This window comes from Oryctolagus cuniculus, chromosome 11 (assembly GCF_051225735.1).
Source record: "Oryctolagus cuniculus isolate XC-2025 breed Fujian yellow rabbit chromosome 11, ASM5122573v1, whole genome shotgun sequence".
Lineage (NCBI taxonomy): Eukaryota > Metazoa > Chordata > Mammalia > Lagomorpha > Leporidae > Oryctolagus > Oryctolagus cuniculus.
The window spans coordinates 111,687,699-111,700,914 of NC_142877.1; the positions used below are offsets into that span (position 1 = coordinate 111,687,699).

The 13,216-nt window shown below is 50.8% G+C and overlaps 1 protein-coding gene across 5 annotated transcripts in view; it reads right to left on the minus strand.

Moving 5' to 3' along the window:
• LARGE1 (LARGE xylosyl- and glucuronyltransferase 1) overlaps positions 1-13,216 on the minus strand; it is a 564,622-nt gene that overhangs the window by 475,072 nt on the left and 76,334 nt on the right. For 2 of the 5 annotated variants that reach the window (XM_051846588.3, XM_051846589.3), the window contains exon 2: positions 10,968-11,050. The exons of the other annotated variants lie outside the window; for them this stretch is intronic. In XM_051846588.3, the coding sequence (XP_051702548.3) occupies positions 10,968-10,996 (29 nt within the window). In that variant the 5' untranslated portion in view covers positions 10,997-11,050. The remainder of the gene's footprint in view (positions 1-10,967; positions 11,051-13,216) is intronic. 5 annotated transcript variants of the gene reach the window in all.

The following is a 13,216-nucleotide window of genomic DNA, read 5'->3' on the forward strand; positions in this document are numbered from 1 at the left end:
ACCGATGATTTGCTCGTGTGTTGGCAGAGATTCCGAGAGCACACGGAGCAAAGCAGTGACAAACACCTCACTAACAGGAGTTCTTTCAAAATCCCTGATTTTATCCTGCGTCTGGGGCATGTGTGCAGCGTTCCTCTGCTTCCGCCTTCCCGTTCCTCCAGCAACACATCTGAAGGTGTCAAGGCTGAGAGGCCTGGGAGACGCCAGCAGGCGTGGGCAAGGCTGCTGCGAGGGTGTGGCAGGAAGCGGATTCCTCTTCCCTGCTGCACAGGGACCAGATGGGGCCCAAGCTCCCCGGCGGCTCCTCGAGCCCACAGAGGCACTGTCAGAGCTGACAGTGGCCACCCAGAGCCAGCTGTTGGAAAACATCTTTAAAATTTAAAAAAAAAAAAAAAGACACCAAGTAAGAACTTGCTGGGATGTCTCTCTCCTCCTAGTAGCTTCTTGCCCAGTTCTCCAACTCTCACAGTCAGGTTCACTGTCAGACACAGACATGCCACTAGGGAAAAGTGGAAGCTACAGGGTGGAGTCCCCCAACTTACACAAACACACAGGCAAGCATGCACACAGACGAAAGCCCTCAAATAGGATAACAGTCAAGCCGCTTGGCTTTGCACACAAGCCCCTCCCAAATCATAATCCCTAGCCAACCACTTCCAACTTTGCAAATCTCAGGGGTTCAGACATTTGCAGCCACAGCCATTTCACACACCTCCCGGGGGTCCTCGGGTTTCTGCACCTGCAGCTCCCACTGTCCACAAGGCGCCCCCCCATTCGTTGACCAGGCTATATCCAACGCACGTGTGAGATTTGGAATTGAGCCCCTCCCCGTGGAATTCCCTCACCAATGACCCTTTTCTGGGAGCCCTAAGACCCCAACACTGTGCTTTCCCTACTGGAGTGACTCCCACATCTGTTAGGGCCAAGGACCGTTGAGTTCCAGCACCTTCCATGATGCTCAGACTCCCAGGGAGCCAGACACGCAAACGCGCACGGAACTCCAGCGCACAGGAAGACACCCAGCTATCTCCTCCACCCACCGTCCACACACAGAGTCCGGTCTCATGGATGCAGGGTTCCAGAGAGCAAACATAGAGCCCAGCCTACCTGGAGAGACAAGAGGGATCATCAACCAAACTGAAAGGGTCAGAGGCCCAGAGAGCAGAAACACAAGCAGAGGGACCGTGACAAACTCACAGCTCAAGTGGGCTCAGTCACCGAAGGAGCCAGGACCCTGAGCCTCCAGGGTCAGACCTTTGGCCAGAGAACTCAACACACTGCAAGTCAGGAAGGACCACTCCAAGCAGGGCAACCCTGGAGGGAGGGCAAAGGCCGGCCCCACACAATGGACATAGATTAGGTAAGAGCCGTCCTGACCTGGTACTAGCCAGGGCTTCCAGGTGCCACCAGCAGGGCAACTTCCCAGGGACCCAGCGGAGTCCCGTAGATAAGAGCATGGGGACGGCCAGACATGCAGAGCTCAGCGAGTTCTGGCTCTAGAACCAGACTGGTAGCAGCAGACTCCCTGGTTCAAACACCAACTCCGGCACGTGCCGTGTAATCCTGGGGAAGCTAAAACTCAATGGAGGCCCACGTAGAACTGTGTCCGGCACACGGTAAACACTCAACAATGCTAAATGTGATTAGACTGCTACTATTGGACGTGGCCACACAGGGCCTGGCAGGAATCACTAAGTGTCCTAGGAGTGGCCCCTGCCCTCAGGTGGATAAACACCGCCCACTGTGACTCAGTGAGCCCCAGAGCACCCAGGTACCTTCAACAGGAAAACACGCTCCAGAAAATTCCATTACGCTCCACTGCAGGGAAGCACCCCAAACTACCTTGTATATGGATATACTGCCCTGTTGCACCAGTTGGCTTTATGTTGACCATCCCTTGCGTTATCTCCTCAATCAGCATTTAAATCCGCCAGCAGCACTTGAACAATCCAAATAGTCACTTTACAATCACAAAGTACTAGAACATCAGTGGCCCTGTGCTGGGGACTGAACCACATCCCCTCTAAAACCCGTACGCTGCAGTTCTAAACCCCAGCACCTAGGAACGTGAAGAATGGGTCTTTACAGGGAAATGAAGGTAAAATGAGGTCACTATGGCGTGAGCCATAATCCCAGCTGACTGGGTCCTCATACAAAGAGACTGGGACACAGACACACTCGGTGGTGACCTCGGGAGGCACAGGGAGCAGAATCCCTGCCCGACACCTGACCTCAGATCTCTTCCCTCCACATCAGAGAGAACGCATCTCTACTGGTCATGCCCCGGATTTCTGGCACTTTGCAATGCAGCCTGAGCAAATCAGTACCCCAGGTCAGGTCTGTCTTGGTGTGCAGCCACGAGCATCGGACCATGAAAACACCAGCTTTCCAAGAAATGGGATAATCCTCCAACGTGGCTCAGCCACTGCGTGGCAAAGCTGGGCTTCACGACAACGCAGCCGGCTCCTTCTGCTGCTTCCCAAGGATCTGACACGCACCCAGCAAATATTTACTCAGCATCTACTTAGTGCTAAGATCTCTGTAAGGTGCTAAGAATACCATAGCCACCAGCAGAGACAAAGTCCCTTCCCTAATGAAGCTTGCAGACAAACGGGGAAGAAAAATAACCGCAATCAAGCCAATAGAAGATATATATTTTTTTATTTCAGAAATAACTGGAGTGTGCCAGAAATGGAAATGATTTATATTTTTTCTCATTCCATTCAATACTGTTAACTAGAAACAGTTAAGCTAATCAAAGCTTTAAAAAATTTAAAAAGCCATACCGTAAAAGTGATTATTTGAGGGCAAATTGCTACAGAATAAAAACATTGCCCATTCAATGTTCTTGAAAAAAAAAAAAAAAAATTCAGACAGGGTCAAGTCCAAAGCCCTCGGTCAGCGTCTCCCCATGTTGATGTGCCTCAGCGACAAGCGATGGCTTTCGAAAGGAGGGTTGGCTCTGGTCATGCAGGATGGTTTTTTTTCCTCTAACACTGGAGAGGCCGCAGCTATTTCAGCGAACGACCCGACTGAGGGAGTGGATCTTTGTTTTGCTTCACACGGGCTGGCACACTCCACCAGGGAAAAACTGACAAAACCGGACGGTGCTGAGGTTCACTCTACAGCTAGAGCGGATGCAGCAATTACTGTTACACGTTGAAAAGGCTTCGTGCTGGTACATTTTACTGCCAGAGAAGCAGTCACATGGTAGGATATCTTTCAGTGCCTTCCTGGACAGTGGGGCACATTGGGGTCTGTAATGACAGGCACGCCCACCCCCGCGATGGCCTCTGATCTGCCATCCCCTGGATGGCTGGGTGCTGGCGCAGCAGAGAGAAACTGCACCACCACCTGTGAGGGAGGCTGTGGTCTCAGCACAGTTCTAGAACCCTCCAAGAGCGACAGGCGTGTTCACACTCACATTAATTAATGCTCAGGATGGCATTCAAGAGAAAACCAGAAATTCAACAGCGTTCCCCAGGCTTGAGGACCTGGGCTGTCCCACCAAGACAGGTGAGAAATGACATTCGAGGGCCTGGCAACACCGACCAGCGTTCATTTATTCATGCTAAAAACATGCTGGCACCAGCGGCAGCTCCGCTACTTTGAGAGTCATTATCTAAGAGCTAAGTGAGAAGCCAAGTTCTACAGCTCACCTGGCACGGAGAAATGCATCAAGCTCCAAGCTCCATTTTATCATCTTTAAAATAGGAGGAATTACAGTCCCCACAGCACAGGGTTTACAGGAACCCCGAAACAATGTAAGGCATATCAGTCCTCTGGCCAGGACCTGCCACACACCGACACCTGAGTTACGATAACTTCCGGATGAACAACGTCACCCCTAACTGGCGAGAAAGATCCGATGAGGGGAGCAGTTAGTAATCCCACTCCTTTCCTCCTCCTCCCAGCTGATCAGCCCTGGTGCTGCCTGACTTTCAGCCAAGGTCAGAAACAGGGCTCCAGACCCACTGGTGGGATTCAATAATGCCCAGGATTCTGCAGGTAAAACCGTCTGTGTGTGCACACATGTCACATACAAGTGCTCTGAGGGAACAGGCCACGCTCCAGCAGGCTCTCATGGGGACCCAGTGTGGACCTGCTCAGCCTGCTTCGTGCAGAGGCGAAATGCTTGCATACAGTGGCAGACGATCCAAAGGGCCCAACCCTGGCTCTGGCCCCTACCCACAGGTGACTCCAGCTGTCTGAGCACAGCACCTCCTCTGTGACTGGGCACAAGGCCTCCTGCTCGCAGAGATACCTGGGAAATTGAAAACAGTACCAACTGCATGGCACACAGTGGTGTCACCTAAGGTTCAATCTCTCCATTCAGTCCTTGCAGCAAACATGGACATTCCCCCTGGGCCAAGTTCAAGTCTCTGGTACTTCTCATTCATTTGCCTCTGCTTATACACCATGAAGCCCGGCTGCCTCCATGCCCCCTGCACCAGTCCAGACCCAACAGCACTTTGGCTAGACCTGTCTCTGTCTATAATTCAACGTTCCCTCCACTCCCACCAAGTTCCACGGCTGAGTGTCCCAGCTGCACTCCTGGGTTTCAAGCAGCAGCCCAAGGTAGTAAAAAGTCTGAGCACCAGAAATCAAGATGCCTGGGCTCAAATCTCAAATGACCTCAGACTTCCTGGCTGGTGACCTAGGACAGTAACTGAACCTTTCGTGACTCAGGTTCTCACTCTGTAAAATGGGGAGTGGATCTTAGTTATCTACCCTACTAGAAAAAAAATTAATAATTAATACATGGTAAGTATCAGGACAGGCTTGGGACTTGAGTCTGGGTTATCATCACAAACTGACCTCAACACACTGAGAACAATAAAAAGAGAAGGACTCTTGTGTGAACCCCAGAATAGCAACTCCAGTAAAATCAAGCCATAGAGAGCCTGTAGCCAGAACCAGGGAACACCAGAGGAAGTGAGCACAACCCACTGACTCAGCTGTAGCCTGTCTTCCCCATCCCAACCCAAACAGCTGTTTTCTGTCTTCTGGCCAAGCCAAGTGAACTTGCACTTTCACACTGCAGACCTGACTTCATCACCACCTTCAGGCTCTCCCTCTCCTGCGAAGCCTTCCCTAACCACCCTGGTCTTTGCCTTCTTTATTTTATTTTATTTTATTATTAATTTTTTGACAGGCAGAGTTAGACAATGAGAGAGACAGAAAGTTCTTCCTTTTTCCATTGTTTTGCCCCTCAAGTTGGCGCGTTGCAGCCGGCGCGCTGGGCTGATCCGAAGCCAGGAGCCAGGTGCTTATCCTGGTCTCCCATGGGGTGCAGGGCCCAAGCACTTGGGCTATCCTCCACTGTACTCCCTGGCCATAGCAGAGAGCTGGCCTGGAAGAGGAGCAACCAGGACAGAATCCGGCATCCTGACTGGGACTAGAACCCGGGGTGCCAGTGCCACAGGCGGAGGATTAGCCTAGTGAGCCGTGGCACCGGCCAACCCTTGCCTTCTACCGTCTACTCTCTATCCCCTCAATCTGGACCATTTCCTTCAAAGCACTTGTCTTCTTTCAAAAATTATTTTCTGGAGGCCAGCAGTGTGGCATAGCAGGTAAGGCCGCCGCCTGCAATGCCGGCATGCCATATGGATACCAGTTCCAGTCCCACCTGCTCCACTTCCAATCCAGCTCCCTATTAACGTGCCTGGAAAGCAGCGGAGGATGGCCCAAGTGCTTGGGCCCCTGCCACCCACATGGGAGACCCAGACGAAGCTCCTGGCTGTGGTCTGGCCCAGCCCCAGCTGTTGCAACCATTTGTGGAATAAACCAGCAGATGGAGGATTTCTCTGTCCCTCCCTCTCTCTGTGTGTAACTCTGTCGTTCACATGAATGAAATACACCTTTACAAAACATGACTTTCTGCACTATTTTACTGGGGAATACAATCTCTAAGAAGGCTGGGACCTTTTTGTCTCTTTCCCCACTTCCATCAGAGTGCCTCAGACAGGGCGTGGACACCAGAATTACTTGGCAAATGGCTGATTTTCTCTGTGATCATCTTTTCTAGCTACTAAGTGGTTAATTTCCCCTATATTTCTTGTTAAGAATCTCAAAGATGCAAGGATCCCACCACTATTTTAACATTAGGGTTCAGGTTCTCAGGCTAGCCCAGGCTTTTTTTTTTTAACATTAGGGTTCAGGTTCTCAGGCTAGCCCAGGCTTTTTTTTTTTAACATTAGGGTTCAGGTTCTCAGGCTAGCCCAGGCTTTTTTTTTTTTAAACATTAGGGTTCAGGTTCTCGGGCTAGCCCACGGCAAAGTCTGGACTGACCACAGTGTATCAACTGCCCACCCCTAAGTCAATGAGTACAGTGCCCAGGATGTCCATACCAGCAAGAGGAAGGCGACTTCTAGTGGGCATTGAGGCTGGGGGTGAGGCTGGAGGGAGCAGGTTAGCCAATCTCACGACGGCCACGTCAAAGGACAGGGTCTTTGTAGTCCTTATTCCACAGAGACAGGAATCCTGTTTTCCCAACAACATTATCAATATTTTAACAACAAATACTTTCAGACCTGCCCATAACACGAACAAGAACGGAAAATTCATTACTGTCGTACAGGGGGTTTAAGCCGCTGCTTGCAATGCTGGCATCCCATACGAGCACTAGTTCAAGTCCTGGCTACTTTAATCCAGCTCCCTGCCAATTTGCCCAAGAAAGCAGAAAAAGATGGTCCGGCTGGCGCCGCGGCTCACTAGGCTAATCCTCCACCTGTGGCGCTGGCACACCGGGTTCTAGTCCCGGTCGGGGCGCCAGATTCTGTCCCGGTTGCCCCTCTTCCAGGCCAGCTCTCTGCTGTGGCCCGGGAGTGCAGTGGAGGATGGCCCGGGTGCTTGGGCCCTGCATCCTATGGGAAACCAGGAGAAGCACCTGGCTCCTGCCTTCAGATCAGTGCAGTGCGCCGGCCGTGGGGGCATTGGAGGGTGAACCAACGGCAAAGGAAGACCTTTCTCTCTGTCTCTCTCTCTCTCTCTCACACTGTCCACTCTGCCTGTCAAAAAAAAAAAAAAAAAAAGATGGTCCAAGAACACGGCCCCTGAAACTCACAGGGGAGACCCGCAGGGAGTTCCAGATTCCTGGCTTCAGCCTGGCCTAGCTGTGGCCGCTGCCGCCATTTGGGGGCACCTCCCCTCACTCTCGCTCTCACTCTCTCCCTCCCTCCTTCCCTCTCTCTAACTCTGCCTTTCAAATAAATAAATAAATAAAATCTTTTTTAAAAGTTTTTTTTTTTTTTTAATGAATGGCCAATTCAAATGGAGGGACCAGAATCAAATGGCTTGTTAAAGACAAAAAATAGTGATCGCGGAACAAAGAACACAGAGCAGCTCAGGTGAGAGTCGGTCATGCAGTCTGCTGTGAACACCCAAGTCCGCGCGAGGCCGGGACGAGAACTCCACGAGCAGCGGCACACGGCACCGAGGCGGCCGCCAGCAGGTCTCCGAGACCTTCCTAGAAGCTGCACTACAACCGAGTTCCAGGTGTGCTGAGGCCTCGCCTTCCGCCCCGGGCCTGCAGGGCATCGTCCATTCATCCCAGTGTGCTGGACAAACAGCAGCATTTGCCCACGAGGCTGCAGGCTGGGAAGGTTCGGGAAACTCTGCTCGAGAACAGGGAGGTCAGCAAACTTTTCCTGTAAAAGACGAGCTGGTGAGTCTTCAAAGCCACATCATCGCTGGGGCCTCCACTCAACCCCCACTGTACAGGGGGCGTGAAAGCAACCGCAGCTGACGGCGAAGCAACGGGCTCAGCTGTGCGCCAACTTCCGCGGTGGAGGCCGAGGCTGCAACTGCGCTTGATTTTCACTTGCCATGGAACAGCATTCTTCTTTGAACTGTGCTGGACCATTGAAAAGTCGGGGCCAGCGCTGTGCCACAGTGGGCTCAGCCTCCACCTGCGTTGCCGGCATCCCATATGGGCACAGTCCTGGCTGCTCCACTTCCGATCCAGCTCTCTGCTATGGCCTGGGAAAGCAGTGGAAGATGGCCCAAGTGCTTGGGCCCCTGCACCCACGTGGAAGACCCAGAAGAAGCTCCTGGCTTAGGATTGGCCCAGCTCCAGCCACTGTGGCCATTTGGGGTGTGAACCAATGGAAGGAAGACCTTTCTCTCTGTCTCTCTCTCTGTTTGTAGCGCTCTCAAATAAATAAATAAATCTTTTAAAAATATAGACCTGTCATTCTTTGCCCACGTGCTGTATGGAGACAAGCTGATCCACGGTGCCCCAGCTCCTGCTGACCGTCGTCAAGGACCCCATCCAACTCTCCCGTGTGGCCTGAACTGCACAGCTCTCCTGCTGTTCCATGTGGGGACCACGACTGAGAGGTCCTCTACTCAATCCTCAGGGACTCAGAGAACCAGCAGGAACTCACACAATGCTTCTCAGAAATTGCCCGTCTGGGGTGGGCATTTAGTCTGGCAGGGAAGTCGCCAGTTAGGGCGCCTGCATCCCACAGCACAGCGGCCGGATTCTGCATTCGCAGCTCCAGCTCCTGACGGCGGCTGCCTGCTGGTGCAGACCCTGGATTGAGTTCCCGGACCTGGCTGCAGCCCCGGCCCAGCCCCCGCTGGTATGGGCACTTGGGAGTGAACCAGCAGACAGGAGTGTCTCTCTCCCTCTTCCTCTCTCTCAAATTAAATTAATTTAAAATTGTCCTTTGACCTCCAGCGAAAACTGGCTGGCAGTGGATCTCAAGTGCTTCCTGAAACAGGCCATGCCTGTGACAGAGGCCTCCAGCTGTTCCAAGTTCTTCCTGGCTGGCTTCCAGCCCCTGCTACTCCCTGTCCCCCTGATGCTGTCTGCAGGATGACCCAGTCCACCTTCCCCATGACAACTCTACTTCTTATCTGTGTCAGGGAAGGAAAACATGAAAGGAATGGGCTACACCCAGGAGAGGGAAAAAAAAAACCCATGCCAAGAGGGTTCAGAATGGACAGACTGTCTGGTGGAAAATACCACCTTTCCTTAAACAGCAGCTTTCACACACTGTTCTGCAGAGACCTCCCAAGAGGTCACGAGGCCAGCAAGGAGAAGAAAAGAGATTGTCCCCTCCACACCTGGCAGAGACGACCCCCAGGGTGGCCCAGGAGATGAATGAGCTGAGAAGTGCCCTGGTTTATAACACACCAACGGGCACATCCTCACCCACAGACCACGAAGACAGCACACTGAGTGATTCAGCAGCCTAAACAATTAAAATATGAATGCCCTGGGGACCAACTGATTCTTTAATAAAACTTTTAATTTCCCTGGAGCCAGACTGCTGCCTTAGAATAACACATTTTTACAAATAAAAAAAAAAATTAGGGAAATGGGTTCCCGACGACCTCCTCCATGTGAGGTGCGCTCGTGCATCCTGCCGTGTAACCCTCAGGACAAAGCCAGCACAGAGAACCAGGGTCCTCCCTGCCCCAGATAACGTCACTCCGGGAGGAAGGGGTTCCAGGCTGCAAACCCAGAGCTGTCCTGCCTTAAAGGCCAGGCACTTCCTGCTGCACGACACCTAAAACTGCAGTCATTCAACTTACTTAGGGGTTATGAAATCATTGTGAAATGACCTAGAGACCAGGACAGGACAGAAAATGCCTCCGAATTGAAGCAGGTAAGAAATGATGTAAATCAACACAGGAAAAATAAATGTGGGAAACACACACCCATACTGATGAGGTTTTGGATTCTGTCCTACTCGCCTGATTAAAACAATACCATATGGGGGGCTGGCACTGTGGCGTAGCAGGTAAAGCTGCCACCTGCAGTGCCAGCATCCCATAGGGTGCTGGTTCTAGTCCTGGCTGCTCCACTTCTGATCAAGCTCTCTGCTATGGCCTGGGAAAGCAATAGAAGATGACCCAATGTCTTGGGCCCCTGTACCTGCATGGGAGACCCGGAAGAAGCTCCTGGCCCCTGGCTTCAGATTGGGCCAGCTCTGGCCATTACAGCTATTTGGAGAGTGAACCAGTAGATAGAAGACCTCTGTCTGTCTGTCTCTCTCTCTCTCTCTCTGCCTCTGCCTCTCTGTAATTCTGCCTTTCAAATAAATAAATATTTCTTAAAAAAAAATACCACACACAGAACATTGCAGCATTAAATAGGCACCACCCCCACTCCCGCCCGCTGGATATCCCCACTTAAAAATCCAGGAAAACAGAAGCCATAAACACCAAAAAGTCGTCTAGTTTAAGATACCAAAAGTGGATCTAAAAATAAATAAGGAATCATGTTTCACTTTTTACTTCCAGCTCCTAAGAACTTCTTATACATATATTCATTCAAAACTATTTTTGGAGACCAACTCGTTTTGCAAGATACAGAGAGTGGTAGAACATGGTTTAATCTCTTCCATTAGCTTTGATCTGTGAAGCTAAGTTGTTGCTCTCTTTCTAACAAGAGGAGTCAAACTTTGGTCGGAAAAGAGCATCTCCTCCCCTGCAAACATTGAATGTCTACCCCTTGTGAAATGCCGTTGGTTATGTCACACCTTTACAACAGCCCGAGGCAACAGCCAAACACTACTGCTCCCATTTTTCCATTTTACAAATGTGCAAAAAATGGTCCACAAAGATCATAAGACAGCTTCCCTACAAAAGGGACAGAAAATCCAATGCAAACCAGTCTATGCAAAACAGAGGACTTAATGGTTTACTCCCTTAATGGTTTACTCCAAGGTGACAGCCACACTCAGGTCAAGTTCCATCAAGGCCGAGCAGATGATGCGGTCTCTACACCTTTCAGATCTGCTCTTGCCATTCTGACGTCGCTCTCCAATGCCGTGCAGTGCTGACAGCTGCTACGTAGGATGTGCAGAGTCATACCCTCCCAGTTTCAAGGCCGATGGAAGAGAGCACAGGTACTTCACTCAACAACCCCTAGGGCGGTCTCTCTGCAGGCTGACGGCTCTGGCGAGGACAGGTGCCTGCCCCCAGCCAATCACTGAGTTACGGAGGTTACTTACTTGTCGCATCCTGATACCCACAATCGCATCTTCACTGGAGTTCATGGGCTAACAGGCGCGTGCGGGACTCTCTCAGAGGAACACTGTGCAGGGAGAACAAACACTATGCTATTGACTACAGTCACAGAGACCCTAAGAGACAAAAACCAGAACCCAAGCAGAGCAAGTCTTCCGGGACCAAGTACAGTCACAGGTCCCTCCCTACCAGTGCTTTTCTTTCCTTGGCTTCAGTTATCCACAATCAACCACAGCCCAAAAATATTGCATGGACCATTCTAGAAATAAACCAGTTAGAAGTTGTAAATAATTTGTACTCTAGTATAGTGCCATTCTGTTTTCATAGTTGTAACGGTCAATCTCTTGATGTGCCTAATTTATGAATGTAACATTATCATAGACATGTATATGTGGGAAAAGATACAAAGTATAGAGTTCCACTCTATCTGAGGTTTTGGACAAATACCAGGAGTCCTGGAGCACATCCCTCAGGTACAAGGGGAGAAGGACTGGGGCTGGCCTCGTGGCATAGACGGTAAAGCCACCGCCTGCAATGCCAGCATCCCTTATGGGTGCTAGTTTGTATCTTGGCTGCTCCACTCCTGATGGAGCTCTCTGCTATCGGCATGGAGAAAACGCAGCAGAAAATGTCCAAGTGTTTGGGCACCTGCTCCCCACATGGAGACCTGGAAGAAGCTCCAGGCTTTGGCCTGGCCCAACCCTGACCATTGCAGACATCTGGGAAGTGAACCAGCAGAGGGAAGATTTTTCTCTCTCTCTGTCTTCCTCTCCCTCTGTCTCTCCTTCCCTCTCTGTCTCTCTCTAACTTGAATTTCAAATAAAAAAATAAATCTTTAAAAAACAAAAAGTGAGGGGGACTCCAGGTACTCCAAAAATAATGGCAAAGAGTTTTTTTGAAATACAAAAGTAAATCACAAAACGTCCTCCCCACTCAATCTCCTGGCCACAAATAACAATCTAAAACATCTGACAACTGAGCCTATGCACTTCAAAGAAAGCCAGGTTCCTTGTACAAAATACCATGTTGGTGAAATTAAACAAGGCTACCGTTATCTAAATCAAAATCCCTTTATAGCCTCTAAATGGTTCCTCGCCATCTGGAGAGTCAGAACATTGTACTCAGAAGTAAAAAGGAGCGGCTTTTTGACCTATTTTTGTCCCTACGATAATGTAAAGCGCCAAATGCTATTTATTAAAGCACCTTCCACGGAGGCTATTGCCCCGGCTATTTGCAATTCAAAAATGACACCTATTATTTGTTAGAGATTAGAATCTCAAGCAGTAAGGTGTTTTTAATAAAAAATAAAATTAAAAATAGATTCGCCATGGCCTTTTTAATGAAACCAGTAGCTCTGCTGGCTTAGAGGGAAAATGACATCTTTCTTGGGGTTTTTATATATTGATCTGAGCAGCGCTAAGGGAGGAAAAAAGTCACCAACCTTCCTATCTTGAACAACTGTACACTGCTTCTCCACTCACCGCAGAGTCTACCTCCCCAGTCTGCCGCCCTGACTCTCCTACCGAAACAGAAGAAATCCTCTGAAACCTGACACAGGCGGGGCCCACAGAACACCAGGTGCAGCCTGCCAGTCGGGTGCCAAGGAAGACAATGACTCAGCCCTGCCCTGGCCCACAGAACATTCTGGAAGATGTGCTCGACGGCTATCCATGCTCTCCAACGTGGTGGCCGCTTGCTGCACATGGCTGTTGAGACTCAGAACCAGAGATCTAATTTTATTTAATAATTTATTTACAGTATCCACACGCAGCTATCAGCCCCTGAGGAGAGAGACAGCTCGGATGTGGTCCTTGAGAATTCTCCTGTGTGTCTGCTCCCTCTCTCGCCCACACTTCCTGCCCCAACCCAAACCACCCGCTGCAGATCTCGAAACTGTGGCTCTGAGCCGCTGCACATGCTGTTCCTCTGGCCCTGCTCTCCTACACTCCCTTCCTGCCCCACAGTCCTTGTCATCCCCAAACCCGGCCAGGCACCACCTCTTCCAAGGAGCCTTCGATGGTTTTCCCTCCTGTCCTGCACACGCATGAGCTCACCCTGCCTCCTCCACCACCTCTGTGCGTTCACCCATTCCCGCAGCTGTGTCCACTGTAGTGCAGTGGATCTTCAGTCCATCCTTTCATGGGGGAAGACAGCAGAGTACGGGCAGAAGACCGAGCACCCTGGACACAGCTGTCTGCGTCAAATCCCGTCTCTACCACCCACGACCTCAGCC